The sequence below is a fragment of the Acanthochromis polyacanthus genome, chromosome 7, assembly GCF_021347895.1.
Source record: "Acanthochromis polyacanthus isolate Apoly-LR-REF ecotype Palm Island chromosome 7, KAUST_Apoly_ChrSc, whole genome shotgun sequence".
Classification (NCBI taxonomy): Eukaryota; Metazoa; Chordata; class Actinopteri; family Pomacentridae; genus Acanthochromis; species Acanthochromis polyacanthus.
Genome location: NC_067119.1, coordinates 16,733,109 through 16,756,436, shown reverse-complemented (window position 1 = coordinate 16,756,436; position 23,328 = coordinate 16,733,109). Strand labels below are relative to the sequence as shown.

Sequence of the window (23,328 nt, the reverse complement as noted above, 5' to 3'; positions counted from 1 at the left end):
GGATTGTTAACTTGGCCTCCCCTACATTTTGTAAAGCCACCTTTTTTTGGTTGTTTCACTGTAATGTAACAGTATCTACTTCTTTCCACTGCAGCATAATTCCAGTTGCACTGCTGCTGTACAGCACGTTAACATTTTAATCACAACCCAGTTGGTGTTTTGCTCCCATATTTAGGACTAGTAATAACACATAATGGAGGGAAAAGATGAATAATAATTAGTTTCGATTGAACTATTCCCCATTTCCTGTTTCTTGCTCGTGTGCCTGGATAAAGACACAAATCAGAGCTGCAGCAGAAATAACTCGGGCTCTGCTCCATTCGTGCTACGGCTTCATTAAATGGCCTCCAATATCACAAAAGCACCTTTTAAACTAAAAAACTAAACACAGAGATCATAAGCAATGAAAGAGCAACAGAATTTGTTTCATTTTCTCACCTCCATGGGAAGAAGGAAAAGAAATTAAAAAGTGGCATGAGTCATCGAGAAAAAAGTGGACAGAGAAGGAAGAGATGCTGAGATGACTTTAATTTAGTGATTATGGATCACGCTGGGATGTCCATGTCACATTCATGAGAGAGAAAAACAAGACGCAATGCAGCGATTAGGATTCATCGGCGGATCTTTAGTGGTGTGTGATTCTGTGTTTGCGTTGTTTTTTTTCATGTCTTTATGTATATCTGTGTGTGAGTGTGATTCCTGCCAGAGTGTTTGTGCAGTCTTTCTGAGGAAAAATAGCTTATGATTTAATTACCTTGGCACAAGTAGAGTCACAGCCCTGGACACGGAGCAGAAGTAAAGGTGTGTGCATATGTACCGTGTGTGTATGCAAGGGGATAAATCTCAGATAGAGCAGTTAGTGTTGACTGGCTGAACTAAGCGTCGCTTGCATATAATTACATACTGCATGAGCATGATAACTTAATCTGACAGAACAAACATTTCCAAGTAGGTGGAGACCTTAGACGGAACACAGTTAATGAGGAGTTCACTTGAGAAAGCCTTACAAGCATGCCCTTTAGTCTGAGCAGGACTTGAAGATGTGATCGCAATCCTCAAACACACCTGAAAATGAAAGTATTAAAAAAGTCTGCATGCTATCTAAGGATAGACAGCCAGTGCAAGAACTTATCTCCTGTTCCTCATTTGTATGATAATGGGAGGTTTATGAAACACTAAACCGCTGCTTAAAACACTATGTTCGGCACCAAAAATACATTATGACTATCGCCCGCTGGTGGGCCGTATTAATTCAACACTGACTTTGGAATTGTCGATTGAGGCTTTTGTTTGCTGGTTGAGCACAACGTTACAGTGAGAGACAGACTGTTGTCTATTGTTTTACATCCCCTCCTCAGAGGAAAAGCAACCATTTTTAGATTTGATTAAAAACAAGATGAAACAGTCAGCTATCGAGCAGGAGAAAAAAAGACTGCTGAGAAGTATTCTTCTCTATGAAGACAAAAGTTTGTGAGGTGACCTAATAAAGCTCTTATAAATATTGTTTTCTACGCACTACTGTATGTAGTTACTGTTAGTGATATAGTAAACAAAAAACACACTGTAAAATGAACATATAAAGTGCAATACTTAGAATGCATTACGAAAACTGGATGAATGAACAATGTATTTGTTTAACTGATTGACACAATGAATGGCGCATAAGAAAATTAGCCTTTATTCCCAGAATCACTAATTGCATATATGAACTTAAAGTCCCCTTTGCTGTCAAGACAGCAATTAGAAAACAGCAAAAAAAATCTCAAAACTTCCTCTTATTCCTTCTTATCCTACTGCTGTGTTCACCTCTATGTATTCACACTGAACCTGTATTTAAAAATCCCTGGAGTGCTGCAGAGTGAGTTGGTTTTCCCTGCAGTCATGTCGCTGCTGCTATTATTACACTTTCAGACTATTGTGAACTCAGCAACTCAAGTAACCTGCTTCTGTATCAATGCATACTGAGGAAGAAACACTTCAGATTGGTTCATATACACAGTATCAACCCTGACTCCTAGAAATGCTGCTTATACCATTAAAAAATTCTGCTCCATTCTGTTTACAATAATGTTGTGGTAACAAAAGTAATTGCTGACTTGTTTGTTTTTCTTTTGAATAAATGAAGCACTTTACTAGAATATCAAGGAGGTTGACGGGGTTGATGGAGGGCGTGTAACTTGTAGGATACCAGAGACAGGACTTCATATCCTCACGCAAATTTAAGATTACTCCTTTGGTTACAGTTCAGAAAACATATTGGTATTGGTTTCATATTATTAAATATGTTAGCCTCAAATCGCTGTGATTTTTATTCTGTATCAAACCACAGCATTTACCCAGCATTAAACCAAGTGTTGTGAGTGCCTAAACATAGCACACTCAGCAATTTACCAATGCTTTAGATACTGAAAATATATGTAGCTTTTCAGAATTCAGTATTTTGCTGAAAAAAAAATATCTACTTTAGTAGTACAGTACCAGCATTTAATTAGGTTTCTTTAGTTATGTAGACAGAAAACATAAGATGGTTTGCACTGTTTTCAAATTAATAGCGTATAAAAATGTGAACACTGAAACCTCAAGCAATCATCCAGATGCTAAATGACATAAACACAGATGGAAAGGATTTACAAATGATAAAAAAAAATCTGTGTTGGCAATAAAGTGCAGCAGTGAGATTAAACAACAAAGTCAGTGAAGAACAACCAATAAAACGAGGGCCGAGACAGAGGTGTGTGCTGTCACCTGACCTGTTCTCCTAGTACAGTGAAAACATCATCAGGAAAATGCAAGGCGTGTATCAGGAGTATCCATCTGAGGTAATAGCATATGTTATCCAGATGACACAGTGCTGATAGCGAACAGTGAGCAAACCATAGTATCCATAATTAATACAGAGAGCCAAAAGAAAACAGAAGTAATGGTTGAATCACAAAAATGCCATCCCAACCTGTTTCATAGAAGTAGACCAAGAAATGCTGAAGCAGGTCCATCATTTCAAATATCTCGGTTCATGGATGGCATCAGATGGGAAATGTGAAACGGATGTCTTGTGTAGAGTAGCAATGGCAAGAACAGCATTTATGAGAAAGAAAACTATACTGAGAGATTAGAAAATAGCAATTAGCATCAGTATGAGGACTCTCAGCTATTACGTTCGACCAGTTCGACCAGATGTACGAATGTGAATCTTGGAGGATAAATAATAAAATGTCAAAGAAAATCACTGCAGCAGGGATGTGGTTTTACAGACACATGCTAAGATGTTTTAAAATTACTCAACACAAATTATACGCTATTGAACAAAATTAGGAAATGGCAAGCAACATTTTTTGGACACATAATAAGGAAAGAGACCCTGGAACATATCATCACAACTGGAAAAATGAATGGGAAGAGAGGACGAGGCAGGCAGAGAATGAAAAAGGTAGATGGACTGACATCATGGCTGCACATGGAACAGGCAACAGTCACAATTTAGACAGCAAAAGATCAGATTAGATGGAGAAAAATGACCGCCTATGCTGAATGTCATGGCATTTGATCGGTTGATTCATTGAAACATATGATTTCTAGATGACAAAATTTACTAAACATGTCCAGTATTTGCATTTTTACACTGACTAATTGACACCTTGGTTCTGTAAGTTTTGTTTTTGCTTTCTTCTCTGCTTGCATTGATGCAGATCAAATAGGATTTGATCTTAGATATTAATGGAAATGCATTTTGTTTTATAGATTTTTTTTTTTAATGAAGACGTATTCCAATATACGCTAGTCTTTGATTTTATTATGTTCCTCAGCTGCTATGAAAATGGGGTTGTACCGTCTTCCCTCCAATATGAAATGAAAATAATGTAAATTTTTCAGCAACTTTTGTCATTACTATTGGGATGTTGAATTCTGTCCAAGTATTTCAGGTACTTTTTCTTAAATAAGCAACAGCAATCAGTCAGTGAACATCTGTATATATGTTTACTGGCTGACTGCTGTTTTATCTGTATGCAGGATACCACAGGTTCACAACAATATTATGTTAACTGTGAAAATGAAGTCTCAAGTCCAGGTGTTAAGACTGCCTGTAAACAGTTTAACAAAATACAATCTTAATTGGAAAATGGCAATTTGCCAGGTTAGGCTATCCATGTGAAAACTTTGCCAAGAAAATCCAACTAACAAGTCTTGACCAATGGAGAGGTCATCCATCTTGTTTGCCAGTGACCTTACTTTTTCTGTGGTGATGGATAGAAATGATAAAAGGGAAAGGCAAACAAAGTACTAGTACATTTACCATGCACTAAGCAGCAGCAGGGGCAAGCTGACCTTCAGCACATCACTTTTATGGTACCACCCCGATCATGATTGCATCTTTAGTAATTAATCAAACTTGACCCAATATTAAAGTGATGTTTTGCATGTAGATTACTTGCGCTGGCGTATCAAATTAAGTGCCCCCTGCAGATACTTGGTCTCTGTAAAACACAGCTGCTGCAGCGGCTACAGATGCTACTGCTGCAGGCAACAGCGGCATTTTACTTCACAGCCTATTGTATCGTTTCCTTTTTATGTGCTTGTATTCTGTGTTGGCATTGTTTTCATTTTTATTTGTATATTGATTAAATTCAAGCTTTGAGGAGACACTATAAATAAGTATTCATACCTGGTCACCTAAAATGAAATCCTTTTGCCTATTTTAAATATGGAAATACCAGAGAAGATTTTTACTTCCCATGTGAAGAATGCTGTTCATTTCAAAAGTTAAGAGAAAGAAACCAAAACTGTGTTCTGGCAGAAATAACAAAATCCAGTCAACAGCACTGAAGCTCTCATCCTTTCACACTCCACATTCTCTTTTACCTTTAGACTTTGAGTGCATTGGCTTAGCTTTTAGACCAATGGTGTTTAATATTATTTGCAGCATTCTCTCCACTCTCGCTCATCCACTTAATCTCATATTTATTTGCTATGAATTCCTTTTATAGGTACACCTTTCTTTCATGCGGGTATACCAAAGTCACAAGTATTTATTTTCTCCAAAATGCCTTCTCAGTCCAAGTAAACACACAAATTCCACTTTGTCTTGGCTTCTAAAAGGCATCAAAAGATAGGGGCTTTCAAATCCAATACTTGGATTTTCTTTCTGTTTTTCTTGCTTTTTTGTGTGTTCTCTCCCTTACAGGCATGCCATGATCTGAATGCAAACAGCAGTGTTGTCTCAACACTGGAATTCATAAGAAAGGACTGGAAGTTGTTACCACTCTTAATTTGATTGGCAGGTCTTCTATAATAAAGAAGTTTTTCAACAACAAAATCCGTGTTATTTGGGTATTTGCTGAAGGCTTTTAATGCCCCTGTGGCAGTGAAAGCCATTGCTCTAAGCATTAGGCTTTATGGTTGTCTGTCCATTCATCTGTCTCGTTTTCAGGAACGTGATATTGCAAGAACAGCTGGAGGAAATTTTCTCAAATCTGGTACAAATGTCCATTTGGACTCTAGGATGAACTGATTAGATTTTCTTGGTCTAAGGTCGCTGTGACCTCAGATTTGTCCCATTATTGTGAACTCAATACATCTAAAACTCCAGGAGGGAATTTCATTACAGCTGACTCAAATGTCAACTGGGACTCAGGGATGAACTGATTAGAATTTGGTTGTCAAAGATCAATGTGGACTTCACAAAACACATTTTAGGTCATAACTTATTTAATTCATTTGGTAATTCTGACGAAATTTCACAAAAAGGTCAAACAGAATAAAATGATGAAGTGATGACTCTCTTTATCCAAAAGGTCAAAGGTCAGTTTCACTGTGATTCTACCGTGTTCTGCAAAAACACTTTTCTGGTCATTCAACACCATAACTCAGGAACCAAAGGGGACATTGTGACCACATTTCACATTTGATCAGATACTGAACTGTGACCCTAATCTTTGGGATCCACCTCGAACCTGTGGTGGTTGTGTAGATCTTCTGTTTTGGCAGATTGAAAATGTGTGTGAAGTATCTGCATTTTAGAATTTGTCGCTTTTTTTTGCAGCAAAAGCTTTATTTGAAGCTTTGTCTACTGTCATGGCTCCAAATCCAGCTTCATCGGCCAAGCAGACACATATTTGAACACATACAAATTAAATTGAACTCTATTTTTTGTTTGTCTAAATGAACTTGCACGCTTGTCTTCGTCACATATTTGAGTCTGAACAGACATGGATGTCAGCTATAACTGCACTGGCTGGTAGATGCATCAACTTCAGCTGTCTTTGTAAGCACAGCAGTAGAAATTCAAAGGCTGTTTTGATCTAAGATGTGTTGACAGAACAGTTTAGAAAGACAAACTCCCCAATTATGTTCATGAAATTAGCTACAATTTACAAAGTTAAGTAAAATAAAGATTACAATACAAGTTCTCAGCATGTCATCTTTCAATTTTGTTTTTGATGAAAACTCTGAACCCCAAGCAATTTCAGTGTTTTTTTTTTTCTTCAAACTGTAGGCTCATGTGGCCCAGATGTTTCTGATACAGGAAAAAATCCCTGACTCTGAATACTATAAATATTTTTAATTTGTTAACTAATTTAACTAGTCTACGATCTGCTCTGTGTAAAAGACAACTGAAAAGTCCCTGAGTTTTTGTCATGTCACTGTTGGTTGTAGTTGAGTCACTAATGGCTTTGAAGTTGTGCCAAGGAGCTCAGATTTTTTTGTTTTTTACAGAATTTGAGTAATACAAGTGGTTTATTTTTGGCAATTTTTAAAATGAAATTGTACGATAAAGTCATGTTGATAAATTGTCTCAATTTTAGCTTTAGTAAAGTTTTCTAAAAAAAAAAAAGGACAGGTGGAAGGTTGAAATGCAACAATTCTTCATCCTTTTACAGTTTCTGGCTTTGAAAAAGGTGTGAATTGGTCAATTTTAAATATATAATCCACCAGTGGATTTTGGGATCACAAGGTCAAAGGATCTCCATAAAGTCTGTGAAAGGATGATGATTGATTGATTTCGGTAACACTTTATAATAACTATACACTATTAAGCATTAGTTAAGCATTGGTTCAGCATAATTTAAGCATTAGTTAATCCTTAAATCCTCATGAACTCATCATGAATTCACCATTAGTAATACATTACAAAGCATTAGTAAAGACAGTTTTAAATGTTCAACTAACACATTATTAAGCATTAGTTAAACATTAGTAAAGTGCTTAATTCATCGTTAACTCATCATTTGTAACTAATTAGTTATACGTGCATAATTAATCATGAATTCATGATCTGTATGACATTTATTATGCATTACTAAGCACTTAATAAATCCGGTTAAAACGTTTTGTTGCTCATTGATAATCTCAGTTGTTAATACTTTATAAAGGGTTAGCAACTGTGTTAGTATATGATTTACAAACACATATTCATACTCAATGAATAACTTATTAATGCAGTTACTACTCATTAGTTAAGTATATTCCGTGAGCCCATCTAAAGTGAGGACTATCTATGCTTTATAAAGCATTTATAAATGACACAGAAGCAAAGACATACAAAGTGTCAGTTTTATTGGTCCCAAACAATACAAGCTCTTTTAAATACACACTTTAAACAAATACAATCTATAAGATTTCAAGTAAACTTGACAAACATCTTCAAATAACAACAGTCTGTGATCGTATAAAATAGAAAAATAAAATACAAGCTCTTTTAAATACACACTTTGCAATCCTTAACATTTCAAGTAAACTGGTGAACTATCTCTTCAGGGCACACACACACCAGAGGTAAGTGGGTGCCCTTGAAGTGCACAAAGTGCTTTACAGTAAGACAAATATACCGTTTTCAAATATTGCAAGATAACACTAGATAATTTCTGCAACCTGTTTGCCTCTACGATCTCTCCAGCGTGACTTCTGCATTTTGGAGCATGCGCACTAGCATTTTTGACGGTAAGAGCATGCGCAGTAGCGTCTTGCACGTCCCAGAGTCCTACAAGTCCCAGTCTCCTCCGCGGTTCTGGAGAGCGAGACCGCGCGGGTTTTTTTTAATTTTCTCAAATGCGGAAGTCGGAGAGAGAACCTGCTGGAGAGATGACAGCTGATCGTAGAGGCAAACAGGTTGCAGAAATGATCTAGTGTTATCTTGCAATATTTGAAAACGGTATATTTGTTTTACTGTAAAGCACTTTGTGCAATTCAAGGGCACACACACACCAGAAGTAGGTGGCTGCCTGATTCTGGGATTCCGCCAATGTAATTCAATGGGAAACGAGCGGATTCCTCCTCCTGCAACTCTTACCTTTGGCAGGAGGAGGAATGTACTCGTTTCCCATTGAAATGCACTGGCGGAATCCCAGAATCAGGCAGCCACTTACCTCTGGTGTGTGTGTGCCCTGAAGAGATAGTTCACCAGTTTACTTGAAATGTTAAGGATTGCAAAGTGTGTATTTAAAAGAGCTTGTATTTTATTTTTCTATTTTATACGATCACAGACTGTTGTTATTTGAAGATGTTTGTCAAGTTTACTTGAAATCTTATAGATTGTATTTGTTTAAAGTGTGTATTTAAAAGAGCTTGTATTGTTTGGGACCAATAAAACTGACACTTTGTATGTCTTTGCTTCTGTGTCATTTATAAATGCTTTATAAAGCATAGATTGTCCTCACTTTAGATGGGCTCACGGAATATACTGAACTAATGAGTAGTAACCGCATTAATAAGTTATTCATTGAGTATGAATATGTGTTTGTAAATCATATACTAACACAGTTGCTAACCCTTTATAAAGTATTAACAACTGAGATTATCAATGAGCAACAAAACATTTTAACCGGATTTATTAAGCGCTTAGTAATGCATAATAAATGTCATACAGATCATGAATTCATGATTAATTAAGCACGTATAACTAATTAGTGACAAATGATGAGTTAACGATGAATTAAGCACTTTACTAATGTTTAACTAATGCTTAATAATGTGTTGGTTGAACATTTAAAACTGTCTTTACTAATGCTTTGTAATGCATTACTAATGGTGAATTCATGATGAGTTCATGAGGATTTAAGGATTAACTAATGCTTAAATTATGCTGAACCAATGCTTAACTAATGCTTAATAGTGTATAGTTATTATAAAGTGTTACCTTGATTTCCACTACTGGTGGATGTAGTGAGACATGGCTGCAGTTTATCTTTGCATATTACAATGCAGCGTTAACTAAATATAGCTTCCGTGGTACTTTGATTTTTAGTTCTATTGTGAGAATTTTTATACTTAAAATTCACACAAAGGACAATGGTCGTAAGATTAGCAGAGTTTTGATTGTTTTCAGTGCAGCTGACATCGGAGGTCACTGCATACATACTGCACATAATGATTCATTTAAGCCCTTTTCACCCAAACGCGGTGAGAAAAGTGTCCTTAATGTTCAATTGTAAAGCAGTTGAAACAGATTTTTTACTAATTTCCGTTGCACAAAGCCCATAATCTTTTCAATTCAAAAGCAATAATAAAAGGCCATAAAATTATTCTTCAAAGTAATAAAGTGCTCTTTCCTTCGCTTTTTAAGGTTGTAAAGAGCAGAGCGAGCCATTCTGATGCCCTACAGTGAATTATTGAACACACACATGTACACACATCCCAAAACACACACACACAGTACAGAACTACAGCCTGTGAAATTACCCAATCAGAAGGTCTTGTCAGTTCTCAGACATTAGTCATCACACATAGGCCAAGTGAGGTGATACACACACACACACACACACACACACACGCGCACACACACATATACACAAAAAAAGACAGAAGGGTTTGAAAATTTCATAAAGCTCCATTAAAGTTAATGACACACCAAGACCAAAATAATGTGTTAGATGAAAAGGTGCGTGCGTGCGTGCGTGCGTGCATGAGTGTGCGAGTGCATGTGTTGTACTTATCACCCAAGGCTATTTGAGTGAGTTGTCAGTAGGTGTTAGGAATATCACAGCCTGCGTATTTACTCTCAGCTTTTCATTTTCTTGTGAAAATATAGATGTATTGAATATTAACTAGAAGCTGTGTTAACAACAGCCAGCTTGCCTTAACTATAAAACAAGCTGTGAGTCTCATCTCAGCTGTCTCACACTTCAGACATGCCTACAGTCTGACCACGCACACACACAACAAGGACATGCAGCCTACATGAAAATGTAAAACATGTCCGACAAACACCCCCGCAGGGTAAAATGAAGATGAGCCAACAAGCCATTAAGACTACATGCAGCTACAGACAAGAGGGAATGTGGAACACTGAAATTGCTGTGCTGTGAAGTTTTCCATCCCACAGCAGACGGAGAGTGTAATCTGGATGCAATGCTGCAATTTTTTTTTGGGACTAAAAAATGCTGATATACTGTGGTTGTGAAGTCTGTGTGCTGGCGTAAATTAGTCATCCTAGACCTCCTCTGCTTAACCCTTAGAACCCGATGGACACGCTTTGTGTTCGAATTCACATCCCTTTTTGTTGAGTCGCTGTGAAGTATTTATTGTGTATATCAAATAGAACAGCATAACTTCACCTTTCCAATAATGCTAGTCGGTAGTCTGTGTAAGAAAGTGTTGGTGAGAAAAATAAGTCTGAATTTACATCAGTTTTAATGAAGTTATTGTGCATTACCGGTAAGCTCTTGTTTTAAAGACTCATTAGTACGTCATTGCATACATATGTTGATATCTGGGATCGTTTTGCAATGTAAGCAGTCACTGCATACATATTAACATACATAGGCAATTATGTTTCTTCATGACATGTCACAAGAAAGAACGGAGCTGGAGCTTTGTAATTATGCTTGTTACACATTCGTCCACTTCAGATGAATAACGTCATAACGACTCATTCATTTTCTCCAAAGTAATATCTTTACAAATTTCTTCAGCTGTTTTCAGACTCTTATCGCTTCAATAAGTCCCTACCTTTAAACAGTGGCAAGATAAACTGTCAAACTTACTTCCTAGTGAAATTACTTGCTTTCCTGTTTTTGTTCCAAGAGTAATCCTGATTTGAAATTAGAGCATATTCCTTGTTTTCCAGCTCTGCAAGAAGGCTACTGAACACACTTGGCTGTGAACACTTAATAATGACATATTTCTGTTCAGCACCAAGTACTTTTTAGTATTGTTTTGGTTGTGATATTTACTTATACCAAAAAATGTCTGCCACACAATTATGGAAATGTATCTGTACCGCCAGCATTTTATGAGTGAGACGCATGTAAAAACAAGCACTTTCATCATACAAGATTTTTCTTTCTTGGTATGAAGCCTCATTTGAACACATCTATAGTATTATCAACAAATGATGGAAGAGCTAAATAGCGTGAACAATTCTGAAAAGAAAATAGATACAACACATATGGGAGGCCCTTATAATGACAAAGATAAAAGCTTAAAGGTAAAAGTTATGAAATTACCCTGTAAACAGCCTGGGGCTCTGAGGGTTGATGCGCTCAAGCAGCATTCAGCTCATAAATACCTTGAAATGAGTCTATTTAAATCACTAGAATCTACAGGATCATGTCAATAACTCTGAATGTTGTAGGGTCTTGTCTGTATGACCGAGGTAAAGATCTGCCTTTCTCAGCATTGTTAAACATCTGTTAAATGTCTTTTTTTCCCCTCCTTTTCTGTCAGGTGAAGTATGGACGATTTGGCTTCGTGTGGGATGCAGCAGTGCTGGAATATGTTGCTAATAATGATGAGGATTGCTCCTTCTATACCGTCAGCAACAATGCACCAGACCGTGGATATGGTATCGCCATGCAGCACGGCAGCCCCTACAGGGACATTTTCTCCCAGAGGTAGGAGTCATAACAGTAAAAAACAATGAGCAGCATATTTGACAGCTCTGTTGGTCCATACTGATCATTTTAGTCATATAGTCTTCTTTAGCTTTATATATATATATATATATATATATATATATATTTGAGAAGAGATATGAAAAATGCCTCCATATACTTTCTCCTACTTCTGGAGAGGTCAAGTAAGTTTTTTATTATCTCTCCAAATTATTTTCAGTCAAAGGGAAATTGCCATTCCCATAAAGGTTTCCCCTCTGCAGTGCTTGAGGAATCTGTTCTGTAGGTCAGACGCCAAGTAAATGACAGATTAAACTGTACATCTATCTTTCAGAGGAAGAGTAAAATGGCACTTTTGCAGCTCCAGCGTGAACCGGCAGTTTACGCTGAGGCAAGTGTGACAACTCGGCTTCACAAATAAGTCAACAATAGACAGTGGAGCAGAGCTGTAGCCCGGCTGATCTCAGTTGTTTATCTTGTCGCTGTAGCACACAGTCAGGGTTTTGTTGGTTCAAAGTATCTCATTGATCAAGACAGTAACTGAATTTATTCATTTATTCGCTATCTAACTGTCCCCTCACGGCTACTAGGAAGCCTGATAATTTCTGCAACCGCCACACAAAAGGTCATTCACTCATCTCCTCCCAGCCACTTCCACAATGCTGAGTCTTTGCTTGTTGGTTCGTTTGCATTAATCTTTAATGCCATGCTGCGATGTAAACCACATCACCAGGCTGCAGGTTCAGTCGTACGAGGTGAAGTGCTCCTGTGAAGGCCACATAAGGATTGCTCGCATCCCAACAGAGAATCCTGTCGGCTTTATTTGTCGTCAAGCGTGAGATTATTTGGAGATGAGGGAAAACAAATATGTGTAATGCCTTCATTAAGCTGTGTAAATTTACATTATGTAAAACAGTCAGTGCTGTTTCTTTGTTATGTGTATTGTGTGTATATTAGGAGACACACTGTTATGTGCTTGGGCTAAAATTTGTGAGCTTAGCGGAGTGTTTATAGCTGGATATCTGGTGAAGCGTTGCACTTCAGAATATTGCCTATCATGGCCTTTATTAGAATAAACAAGCAATTAATTGACAGGCCATGTTTCCAATTTACTCCTATTATTTCAGGGGCAATGTCATACTCGTGAGAAGACAGCTTCAAACAGTTTGCTCACACTGGTCCCAGTGGTTGAAGTAAAAACAGAGAGAGAAATTATCAAGAGAGAAAAAAATAATCACAGAGGTATAATTGTTTTGTTTTTCTTTGCAGTGATTTTTAGATTTTTCATCCTGACATTCTCTATTACACTGGTTAATGAAGCACAAAGTGGAGGTTTAACAGGAATCGAATTAGCAGTCTCTGGCTTGACAGCATGGAGAGAAATGTTGAGATATCTTAGGAGACCTGTCCATGCATCTTTCAGTTAGGTTCGTGTTGTGATCAAATTTATTGCGTTACATGGTCCTTTTCCTCAGTAACTCAACCAACGCATACAGCATTTGAACATAATCAACTTAAATAATAATGAATAATAGCAAATTGTGGATGACATCTGCATTCATACTGCTTTCTGCTTTAGTTTCCATAGGTACTATATTATTGAATACGAACTCACCACTCAATGCGCTTTTGCAAACACATGCTTTCACTTTGTCAGGAGCAAAAAACGTTGGAGTTGTTAAATAATCAGGAAGTCAGTGACAATCTCTGTAGGCAGCAGTCAGCGTAGAATGCTGTGATGGGCAAGATTTTATTGTTGTCAGTAGACTGCTATGCGTATCGTATGAATTTCATCTGCTAAAAGGGGATCATTTTAAAGCAGCAACACACAGTGCAGTGTAGTCAAGGCTCACGCTGGCCAGAAACTGCCACAGCCAGAGTGAGGAACTACATAAGCAGCCAACATCTGCTCAAACCAGTGGAAATAATTTTTTTTGGAAATACGTTTTCGCACCAAAAAATAATTGCTGGAAAAGCATAAAGACATTGAATTATGTAGTAGTGAATTGTCAAGTTACACTGTTAAATAGATTTTCATCATTTTGTGGTCAGGATTTTTTGGAACAGCCAGAAATTATGTCATAATGATGTACTGGAGCCACACTTTACCTGACCAGAACCACTAACGCTAGAACAATATAAAAACCAGAGTGTATTAACATGAGTGTCGTTACTACACCTACTACAGCCCACAGTTTACTGGTGTTCTACACCTTTGTTCAGCAAATGCATCTTCTCTGGTTGCCAGAATTTGTAGAACATCTCCGTCTTGTTTAAAGTTCCTACGAATGATGAGATGAAGAAGAAGTAGACTGAAGAGCCACATGGATGGAGAGCTGAGGACTCAACCCCCACTTCTACAGTGACCATTTCACACTGGCTAGTTCTATGATCTTTCATCTGAGACAACTGGGATTTACTGATAGTCCACCATTGCAGCACAACATTGGCAGTACATTCCCTGCTATAGTTGCTTAGTTTATTATATTGGTAACTTAGTCTGCCGCCCAAAAACATTCAGTCTACAGCATGCGTTTTCCACTTCACATCTTCACATCTGTTTGGTTCACTACGTTTAAACTTCGTTCTGTTTGCGTGCTTTGTACAGTTCACTTGGGCTGGTGTGAAAGCTGTCAATCATCCATTTTTGCGAGCACACCCCAGCATTTCAGATCTCAGAGTATGCTGCTTAATTTATTTACTTGTTGTTTTTTAAAATTGTGACAACCTCAAACATACATCTCACTGCTCTCCACTGACTTTAAGGCTGCATATCTCTTCTCAGCAGCAAGCATAAGCACACGTATTTGCTCAAAGGATCTGAGACTGCAGTTTCAATGTAAATATAATATCTCTTGTCTTTTCTTGCATCTTTTTTTGGATATTTCATGTCTTGACGCAGCATTGCTATTGAAAGATAACCACAGCCACAGGCTTTTCTGTCTTTGTTTTAGAAGAATGTATGCTATCTGTGTAAGATAGATCTGCGCACGGCTTTTGATTGTATCGCATCATTTTGTCAGATGAGCTGCTTTTCATGGGTTGTGGATAATTCTGCTTATAGCTGGCTTCATATCTTCTTTGTAGACAGTTCTGGCTGTCACTTTCAAAGCAACTGCAGGGAACTATCTAGAAGGGTGTCCCACAGTTATTCATTTTACCCAGCTCCATCATGCCCTAAACCAACCTGCACTTCTTTTGGAAACCAAAACCTATGCGCTCCAGTACAACCTGAAATAAGAAGCATGCATTCCTTTGAGGGACTTTAAAGCGTGCTCGTTGATATTGTCGTTCATATTTTTAGATTGTTTTGATTCATGTCATTGTGTGGCACTATTGCTTCTGCAGTCTCTTGTTTGGCTCTTTTTTCAAAAGCAATATTGATCTAAATAAATGGTCCTAACTAAATAAATTAGAGTGAAGAACTTGAAATCTTAAACAGCCCCCAAATGTGAGATGACATAATTAAAACATTAATCGATAAAAAATGTAAATAGCAGTCATTGATTCGGTGGTGTAATTGGAGCGAGAATCTACAACTTCTAAGGAGTATTTGCTTTTATATTTGTGTGTGAGTGTGTGTGTTTGTTCTGCATGCTAGCGGAGTGTTTGCTATCTTCAGGTCCCTGGAGGTAATATGAGAGATGAAAAAGAATTTATTTGTTTTGACACTTTGAAGAGAAAGAGAGAAGGGCAGTGTCTGTAGAAACCAACAGATTGCTACAACTTTATCGTTTTCATCCACTTTGTTTGTTATGAAGAAGCCATTGCCTGAGTTCAAGTGCAGCACCACTTCATATCGGTGCGAGTGTGTGGATCTGGGAGTATTTGTCGACACTGTAGAACAAATACCGTGCAAGTGTGTTCACGTTTGTGTGTGTGTGTGTGTGTTTGATTGATGGAGACAGCCTGAAGATTTACCAGACTCAGAAAAAAGTGCTATAAAGGGATAGTTCGCTAATTTAAGCTGACAGCTACTGACATGTTGTTTTGAAGTGCTGAAGGGGCAAGATTTGGAACAAAAAACATAAACCCCTTCTCACAGGCATTTATTATTTTTGTCTCTGTTTGTCTGTGTGCACTGATGTGAAAATTTTAAAGAAGATTTAATCCATAGCAGATGGACATCTTCAGGGTGTTTTATTGTGCATATTGAATGAATGTTTTAAATTTTGAATGCAGGATGCATGCAGGTTCCACTGGATGAGTCATCAGGACGGCGCCATTTTGATTTTTAGGAGTGACTCGATGAGTGTAGCAAATTGACTGAAAGTAGATGATAAATGTCAGCCGGAACAAACAGTTCAAAGCAAATTAATTACATGCTTGTTTATTATTATCGCGGTCGATCATGCTGTTCTGCTGTCATTCAAATATACTCTGAATTTGAGCACATATTGGGTTAGTAAAGAGCACCACGTCTACCATATGATCAGGATCTGTTCACAAGATACAGCTATATTGTTGTTTTATTACCTGGCTGCAGGCAGCCGTTCATTGGTCGCCTGAGGGCCGATAGCCGAATGTGTCTAAAATAGAGCCATGGTGCGCTATATTTCTGTGGGGACGATGGCAGCGCATGCTGTATGGTACGCTGGAGGGGCCAAATGACGCATACAACAGCGACAAATCACTGCCACAAACACAGATAAATCACACCTCAGAGGCCACGGGTTAGATTGCTGTGGTGAGCAAGCACCAGAGGCTGGCTTCACTCTGTAGAAATTATATTAGCCTGTTAGACTGTGGCATGTAATTTCCTGACATGGTTTGTATGAAAGTAGGGATTAGTATTTTCTGAGGGCCTGAGTGGTTTGTATTTCTTATCTGGGGAGGAAATGCATGTTCTTCCACATAAAGAGGATGGTATTTTCACAGAAATAGAAACATGTATTTCCGAGATGTAAAATCTGCATCTGAGAGGCCTTTTGTTAAAGTTTGATATTGGATTGCTGATTTTGGGTTTCATGTGAATAGCATGACTTTATGTCATTTGGTCTTTTGTGGCGATAATACGTTGCCCAGAGATTATTCATTTTGTCATTGTCATATGTTTAATAAAATGCCATGAGAGCGATGGGATGTGCAAATGTGCACGATAACTTTTAAGTATTAGTTATTTTTTTCTCCTTGACTCTGAATATCTTTAGTGCAGCTTTAATTTCAGCCATGAATCCAACAATTCATGCATACATTCTTCATTGTTCTCTCTACAGCCACAGCTCTTTCATGCGTTGATTTCATATCCTATCCAGACAATAAGTTGAGGCAAAACCATAGCAAGGAATGTCACTAATATGAAAGTTGTCCTGACTAAGAGTTGTTTTTAAGTGATATTGAATAGAAAGTAAACTGAATATAGCTCATAAACTGTTTGTTTGTGGTGCTTTCAGTATTCTCGCAAGCTTTTATGTCAGTAGCACTCATGACAATAAAATTGTCAGCAATAGTTAAAAAACTCTTGATGAACTGACTTCTGAAAGTTTGGTTATTGCAAACCTTGAAGTGAAATTTTATGAATCGTATAGTGAAGTTTTTCTTTGGAAATGTATATGACAGAGATAAACTAAATTGCACCAGTGAAGGGCACATATAAATGGCTTTTAAGGCTGCCGTTGCCCATGTAAATCTTACATTTTAGTCTCAGCAGAGGGGTTGTAAACAGAGTCTGCAGAAGAAGGCTCTGGCTGTAATACCTTTTCCTGTACTGTTAGCTTTTTGTTACAGCTGTCTCAGGCAATTTTTTAAAAGCAATTTGAGAGTATAACTATTGGTGAAGTGGTATTTACTGGTAAAAGAGCTGTCAATAAAATACATTTAATGAAATGACAAGAAAGTCTCTGTAATTGTCCTTGCACACAGCCGATAAAAAAATCTGATTTCACCTGACCTGAAGAATCAGGTCAGCTCTATTTGAAGTTTGTCTGTGAGTCACACATTCATTACTCGGTGCAGTTTTTATGCCGAAACAACTGCAAAAAGAAAGAGAGCACAGTTTTACCAATTGGAGACACAATTAGCAGCCAAAATCAGGCCAGTCAGATAGAGACCACACAATTTGCCGATTAAGTCAGCAGTCAAATGATAGAAGCTGAACAACAGTCATTTGTGAACCATAAATGTCAGGCTGTGATTTAAGCTTTCACAATGCGACAATGTTCTGCTTTCCTTTTTTTCTTCTTTCGGTGGTAAAATGTGGGACTATTGGGTAGAAAAAGCGAAGTTTCTGAAATGTCACCTTTTGTTCTAGGAAATTCGAATGACCCTTCAATATTTTCTGACTTTCCACCAGCTGAACTATCAATTCTTTAGGAAAATAAACAGCAGATGAACTGATAATGGCACAATTAATTGCAGGCCTTATAGTCGCTAGGATATAAGTTATCACTTTTTCTTTGTTCGTATTTATTTGTACTTATTCTGTGATTTTCCAGTGCTAACAGAGCAGCAGTGCATGTCTATATGCGACTGCAGAGAGCAGCAAGGTAGTCTATTGTTATTATTATTACAAGATTAATTCAAGTATTGCAGGAACATTACAAAAAAACACTTTTCACTGAGAAATGTCAGACTTTTCGCTTTGCCTGCTGTTCTGCTGTTTGGGGCCCATGGCACCGGGGGACATATTGACTCAAGTATTGACATTTTGTCAGAGTCAGAGTTTTTTTTTCCCCGCCTCTCTTTCTGTCTCTCTCTTTCTTATTGATTAATTTATTGTATAAACCAGCACCACCTCAATCCAGATTTTCCTTTTGAAAGGCAAAAAGTGCACAATAACAGCAGAGTGTGAAAAAGACACTAGCAAACAGCACAATTTACAATACAGTGCAGCAATTACTGTGCATTTGATCACTTATAACAATCAAGATGGTTCGAAATCTGGTCTTAGATTTCAGAATCAAAACAACGTAGAGTTTCATGTTTTGAGAAATGTGCCTCTCATTTTTAAGGTTCTTTGTAGTACCATAATACCTCGAGCATATTCGAAATAAGTCTTGATCAAAGCGGAGCAGCCAAAAGCTAAAATGTTATTTGATTTGTCGTTTCTTCTTCTTCTGTTCAATCATACATACAAAGAGTGAGCTCGAGTAAAGCTCAAGGCTCTAAAGCCCTCAGTTTCCAATCCACGGAAATCACCATCCATGGGGGAAAATATTGGGTTTTTTCCCAAGGCTGCTGAACAAAGAACGGATTGTGTGTGTGTGTGTTCGTATGTGTGTGTGTGTGTGTGTGCGTGTGTGTGTGTGTTTGTTTTCACACAGTGACATTGTTCCAAATGACAAAAAAAAATTGATTAAATGTCAGATGTCAATCTAATCTTGCTGTCTCTGTCTTTGTCTAAGCTCTCTCTCTCTAAAACCGTCAGTCTTCTACCCATCTATCACAGTCAAACTCTGCCCACACACTTAGTACATTCATTAAATCTTTATTAATCACAATTAATGATAGATCTCTCTCTCTCTCTCTCTCTCTCTCTCTCGATGTGTTAATGATGGTTAATGGCTGTTTTACGTTTGTGCGTTGTTTATCATAGTTCAGCTTGATAATCTGTTCCAGTTCACCCGCACACTGTGCCTTAATGATGCTTAATTGAAAACTTTGTTGACAAAGTGTATGACATTGAACCCTGAGAGTGCTAATTGGAATAATTAGGCTTCCCCAATGTTACTTGAGGGACCAAAGACCCGTGGGTAAATAACCTTACCCGTCCTATTCCTTGGGCTTTTCGGTATATTGACACTGTTAATTGAAAGTGCAACATGGTGGCTTAGTGATTAGCACTGGTGCCTCACAGTGGGATAATGTATTTTAGTATTGCTCCATATTTTATTGTCTCTGTGGAGTTTTCATGTTTATGATGTGCTTATTGCCTGTGGTGACACTCTTTCTGTGTGTTTCCATGCTTCCACCCAAGCAGATCTACATATTTGGGTCTGTGGATATCATGGCATTGTGCACAGTTTGAGTTACAAGACATACAAGACTCTTCATTTGGACTTGAGTTTTGACTTGACTTAACTGTAATGGATGGCATGCAAAACAGGAGTTCCATGTGCATTAAACACAAAGAAAGAGAATACCAGGCAGAATCCAAAAACAAATACGGATTCTTTGCTTGTCAGAGGGAAGTCGATATGAGTTGGAAATCCTAAGTTCACCCAGCTTGAGCATTGATTGCAATTTATGCTTCTTGCACAGTAGAAGTAATCTGGTTTCAAGTCACAATTTGCAATTTTTAATCACCATGGTGATGATACGTTGGCTATAGCCTATAGCCGTCAGAACCTTTAGTCATGGATGTCGTGTTAGAGTGCTGGAGATCTTGAGCAAATCAGAATGCATGAGACAGTTCGTCAGTGTGTTCTTTGATCTGTCAAATGTGTCTGGGACAGCTAAAATCCAGGCTGTTCTCATTTATTATGTTTCAGTCTGGCATTAGAAATTCAGCAAAATTTCCTCAATATCCAAGCGGGTTCTACACACTGTAGCTGTGAGATAGAGCAGCATGTTATCTCTGCCACTGAAATGAGGCCGGTAAAATACTCATTCTATGACTAGAAAGTCTACTGGTGAGACTTATGTGGTTCCCTTTTTATATTTGGCACCAAAAAAGAAAAAAGAAAAGAAAAGAAAAACTTACTCCAACATAAACTCAAATATGCACGACCAGAGCTGAAAGAGTATTTCTTCTGTCTGAGATGACTGCAGAAGTGTGTGGTTGAATAAACAGACTTTCCAGGCGTCAGGATATTGATGTGTGATGTGTGGCTGTGGGTCAGTGTGCTTCTATCTCAACTTCTGTCAGCTTTTTTAATTTTTTTTTTAATTTAAACGCAGGGAGAGAATAATCTGGTGCTGGTGCACTTCACTGATTGGGTCGATCCCACTGAGTCTCCTGACTAACACTCAGTCGCTGCCCTGATGAGCAAATTTTTACAAACGAATGAAGCGAGTGCATCACGGGTCAGTCTTAGCCATTCTTGTGCCTCTTGCTGATAGTCTTTGACAAGTTTGGCTTGCATCTGGAGGGAGGTTACATAGTAAAATCAACACAATAATGATAGTAATCTGATGTTTTATTGATGCCCATTCTCCTCTCCAGGCAGGTCAAAAATTAGGTTCAGCAAACCTTAAGCTTGTGGCGATTTAGCATTTAAGAATACTTCAGTGGGCTGTTTGCTGACATGGGTTCTTGAGCTAAGCTCTGAAGGTGAAGGCTGACCTCCCTAATCACTGTGTCACTCTCACCTACCCAGAGTAATTGAAATACTGATTAAGGTTGACCAAGGTTTCCCCCTTGAAAAACCTTCTATATGTATGTTTCACTGTGTGTTTCAGTGCAGATGGTTTCGCAAACAAGTTTCATGCTTTCTAAGACGGGCTTGTACTCATCAGAACTACAATGAAGCCACTTTACCGGATTTTGTTTTGGCTTTGGTATATGAACATTATTCTCTATCATGCTTTCCAGTGGGACTAACACGAGTGACGCAGCTAGAGAGTACTGATGTTGCCAGCTTTGTGTTTAGCTAGTAAGTGAGCTGTCAGCCCAGTGTTGTTCTCATTTAAGGAACTGACAGTCAGCGGTCGTCTCAGAGCAACAAACTCATTTTAGCATAACACCTCTGTCTCTCATCCCCCTCCTCTTCTCCTTCTCTGCTCATTTCATTTGACATTCCTCTTCTGTTCACTCATCATATCCATTTTTTCCCCTCTTCCTCTATCCTGTCTCCTTTACTTTTTCCACCTGTGCTCTCCCTCCCTCCATTGTCCAATTTCTCGTCAGCCATCCATTCAGCCTGAACATACTGCCAGGATTTTTGTCTTTCTCCTCTCTAATTTTCTCACTCAATCTTCCATCCTCCCTTATTTTTGGGCTGACTCACATCTGTCCTCCTCATTCTGTTCTCACTTCACCACAACTTCACTCCGACTTTTTCACCCTATCCAGCTTAAAACTGTGTTTGCTCCAGAGGTGACAGCAGAAGACTATTCTTGTAACTGTTGCAGACATATTTCACTGTTCCACAGAAGGCAGTGCACTCCGAGATGATGCACTGTTCCCTGACACCTTTCACAGAAACAGTTAAGTCTATCTAGCTAGCTCTGAAATTCACTGAACTGTTTCACATTAAGCTTGATCATCTAACCCGCGTCGCCCTGCATTTTAACGGGCTCCAGCCGCAGTAAAACTTGCTACTTGGGGGAAAGAGAAGCTTGGGACATCACCTGCATTTATAGGGGTCTTATGGATGGGACTGGAGAAGACTGCCGAATCAACACAATATATGGAGTTATAGCACATTTAAAGGGCAGTAAGTAAGATTTTTATCGTCCCATAGCAGAAAATAGCCCTAATATATCTAGAGGGGGGTTGAAAGCCAAGTTGATCAATACCAGTGACTCAACGATCAGTTTGCCAGGTGCTGAGATAACAGGCTTTCAAAACTCACTTTGTAGCCCCTAGTCTCTGTTTGGAGCAGCCCCACCATCTATTTGAGTTAGAAAGACACTCCGTGTACCCCAGCAGCGGCACAGCGACACGGCATGACATCTCTTAACAGTCCATTTTCACTCCACTAGGGATATCATTTATACCATCAGGAACAGCTCATTAAAGCAGTTACCAGTAGACATTGTTGTCAGATGAACTCCAAAAAGCCCAATTTTTTAGGTAATATAAATTCATATATACAGATTCCAACTCAGAATGGGATATGCAATACTCTGATTAAATCAAACGCAAGAAAATTGCTTTTATGTCCACAAAAGGCAGCACACTGCTTTTAATATGAGACTTTTGGGATTTTATGCAAGTGACTGAGCTAGGCTTCACTCTTGAATCTACATTTCAGATTCGTCCTCACTAAGTCAGACATACAGAATGTGTCCTCACACACAGGAAACTGAACAAATATTTACCCATGTCTGTGCCCTGCCTGATTGGAAAATGGGTTGTCTTCTTCCTTAGACACATGTCCACACTACAGCTGTGTAACTATACCTACATTCTTCTCATCATCTTGTCTCACCTTCTCATGTTCTTTATCCTTGTGTGTGATCTCAGTAAATTCCTCCCTCCAAAGTGTTTTGTCATTTGACAGAACTTGCAGCTGTCTCTCATTTCCACTCTGTCTTTTTTTTTTCTTCTCGTCTTCTGCCCCTTGGTGCTTTATCCAAATTGCTGTGGTGTTCTTTTTTTCCCCAGTTTGAGTCAACTAATAATGTGTGATCATCCCACCATCAAGGCTGCTGCCATAGAGTTACCATGGCAACACCAATCCACACGCACACATACAGAGAGTAACGGCTACTGCGGAGAGAATGGAGAGGCAGTGACAGAGCATGCACACACACACACACACAAACACACATACACACACATAGCGGCACACAACAGTTGCCCCTCATCACATGGACAACCCTTGCTCATTTGCTTTAACAGCCAGTGGGAGTGTTACAGTCATTATAGATCTCCCCAGTCAAAGTCAATGATCTTAAA

General features: G+C 38.3%; 1 protein-coding gene across 1 annotated transcript in view; it reads left to right on the top strand.

Annotated features, from left to right (window-relative positions):
- grid2 (glutamate receptor, ionotropic, delta 2) overlaps window positions 1–23,328 on the top strand; it is a 537,930-nt gene that overhangs the window by 492,769 nt on the left and 21,833 nt on the right. Inside the window, 1 exon segment of the mRNA XM_051950360.1 lies at window positions 11,659–11,825. Coding sequence (XP_051806320.1) covers window positions 11,659–11,825 — 167 coding nt within the window.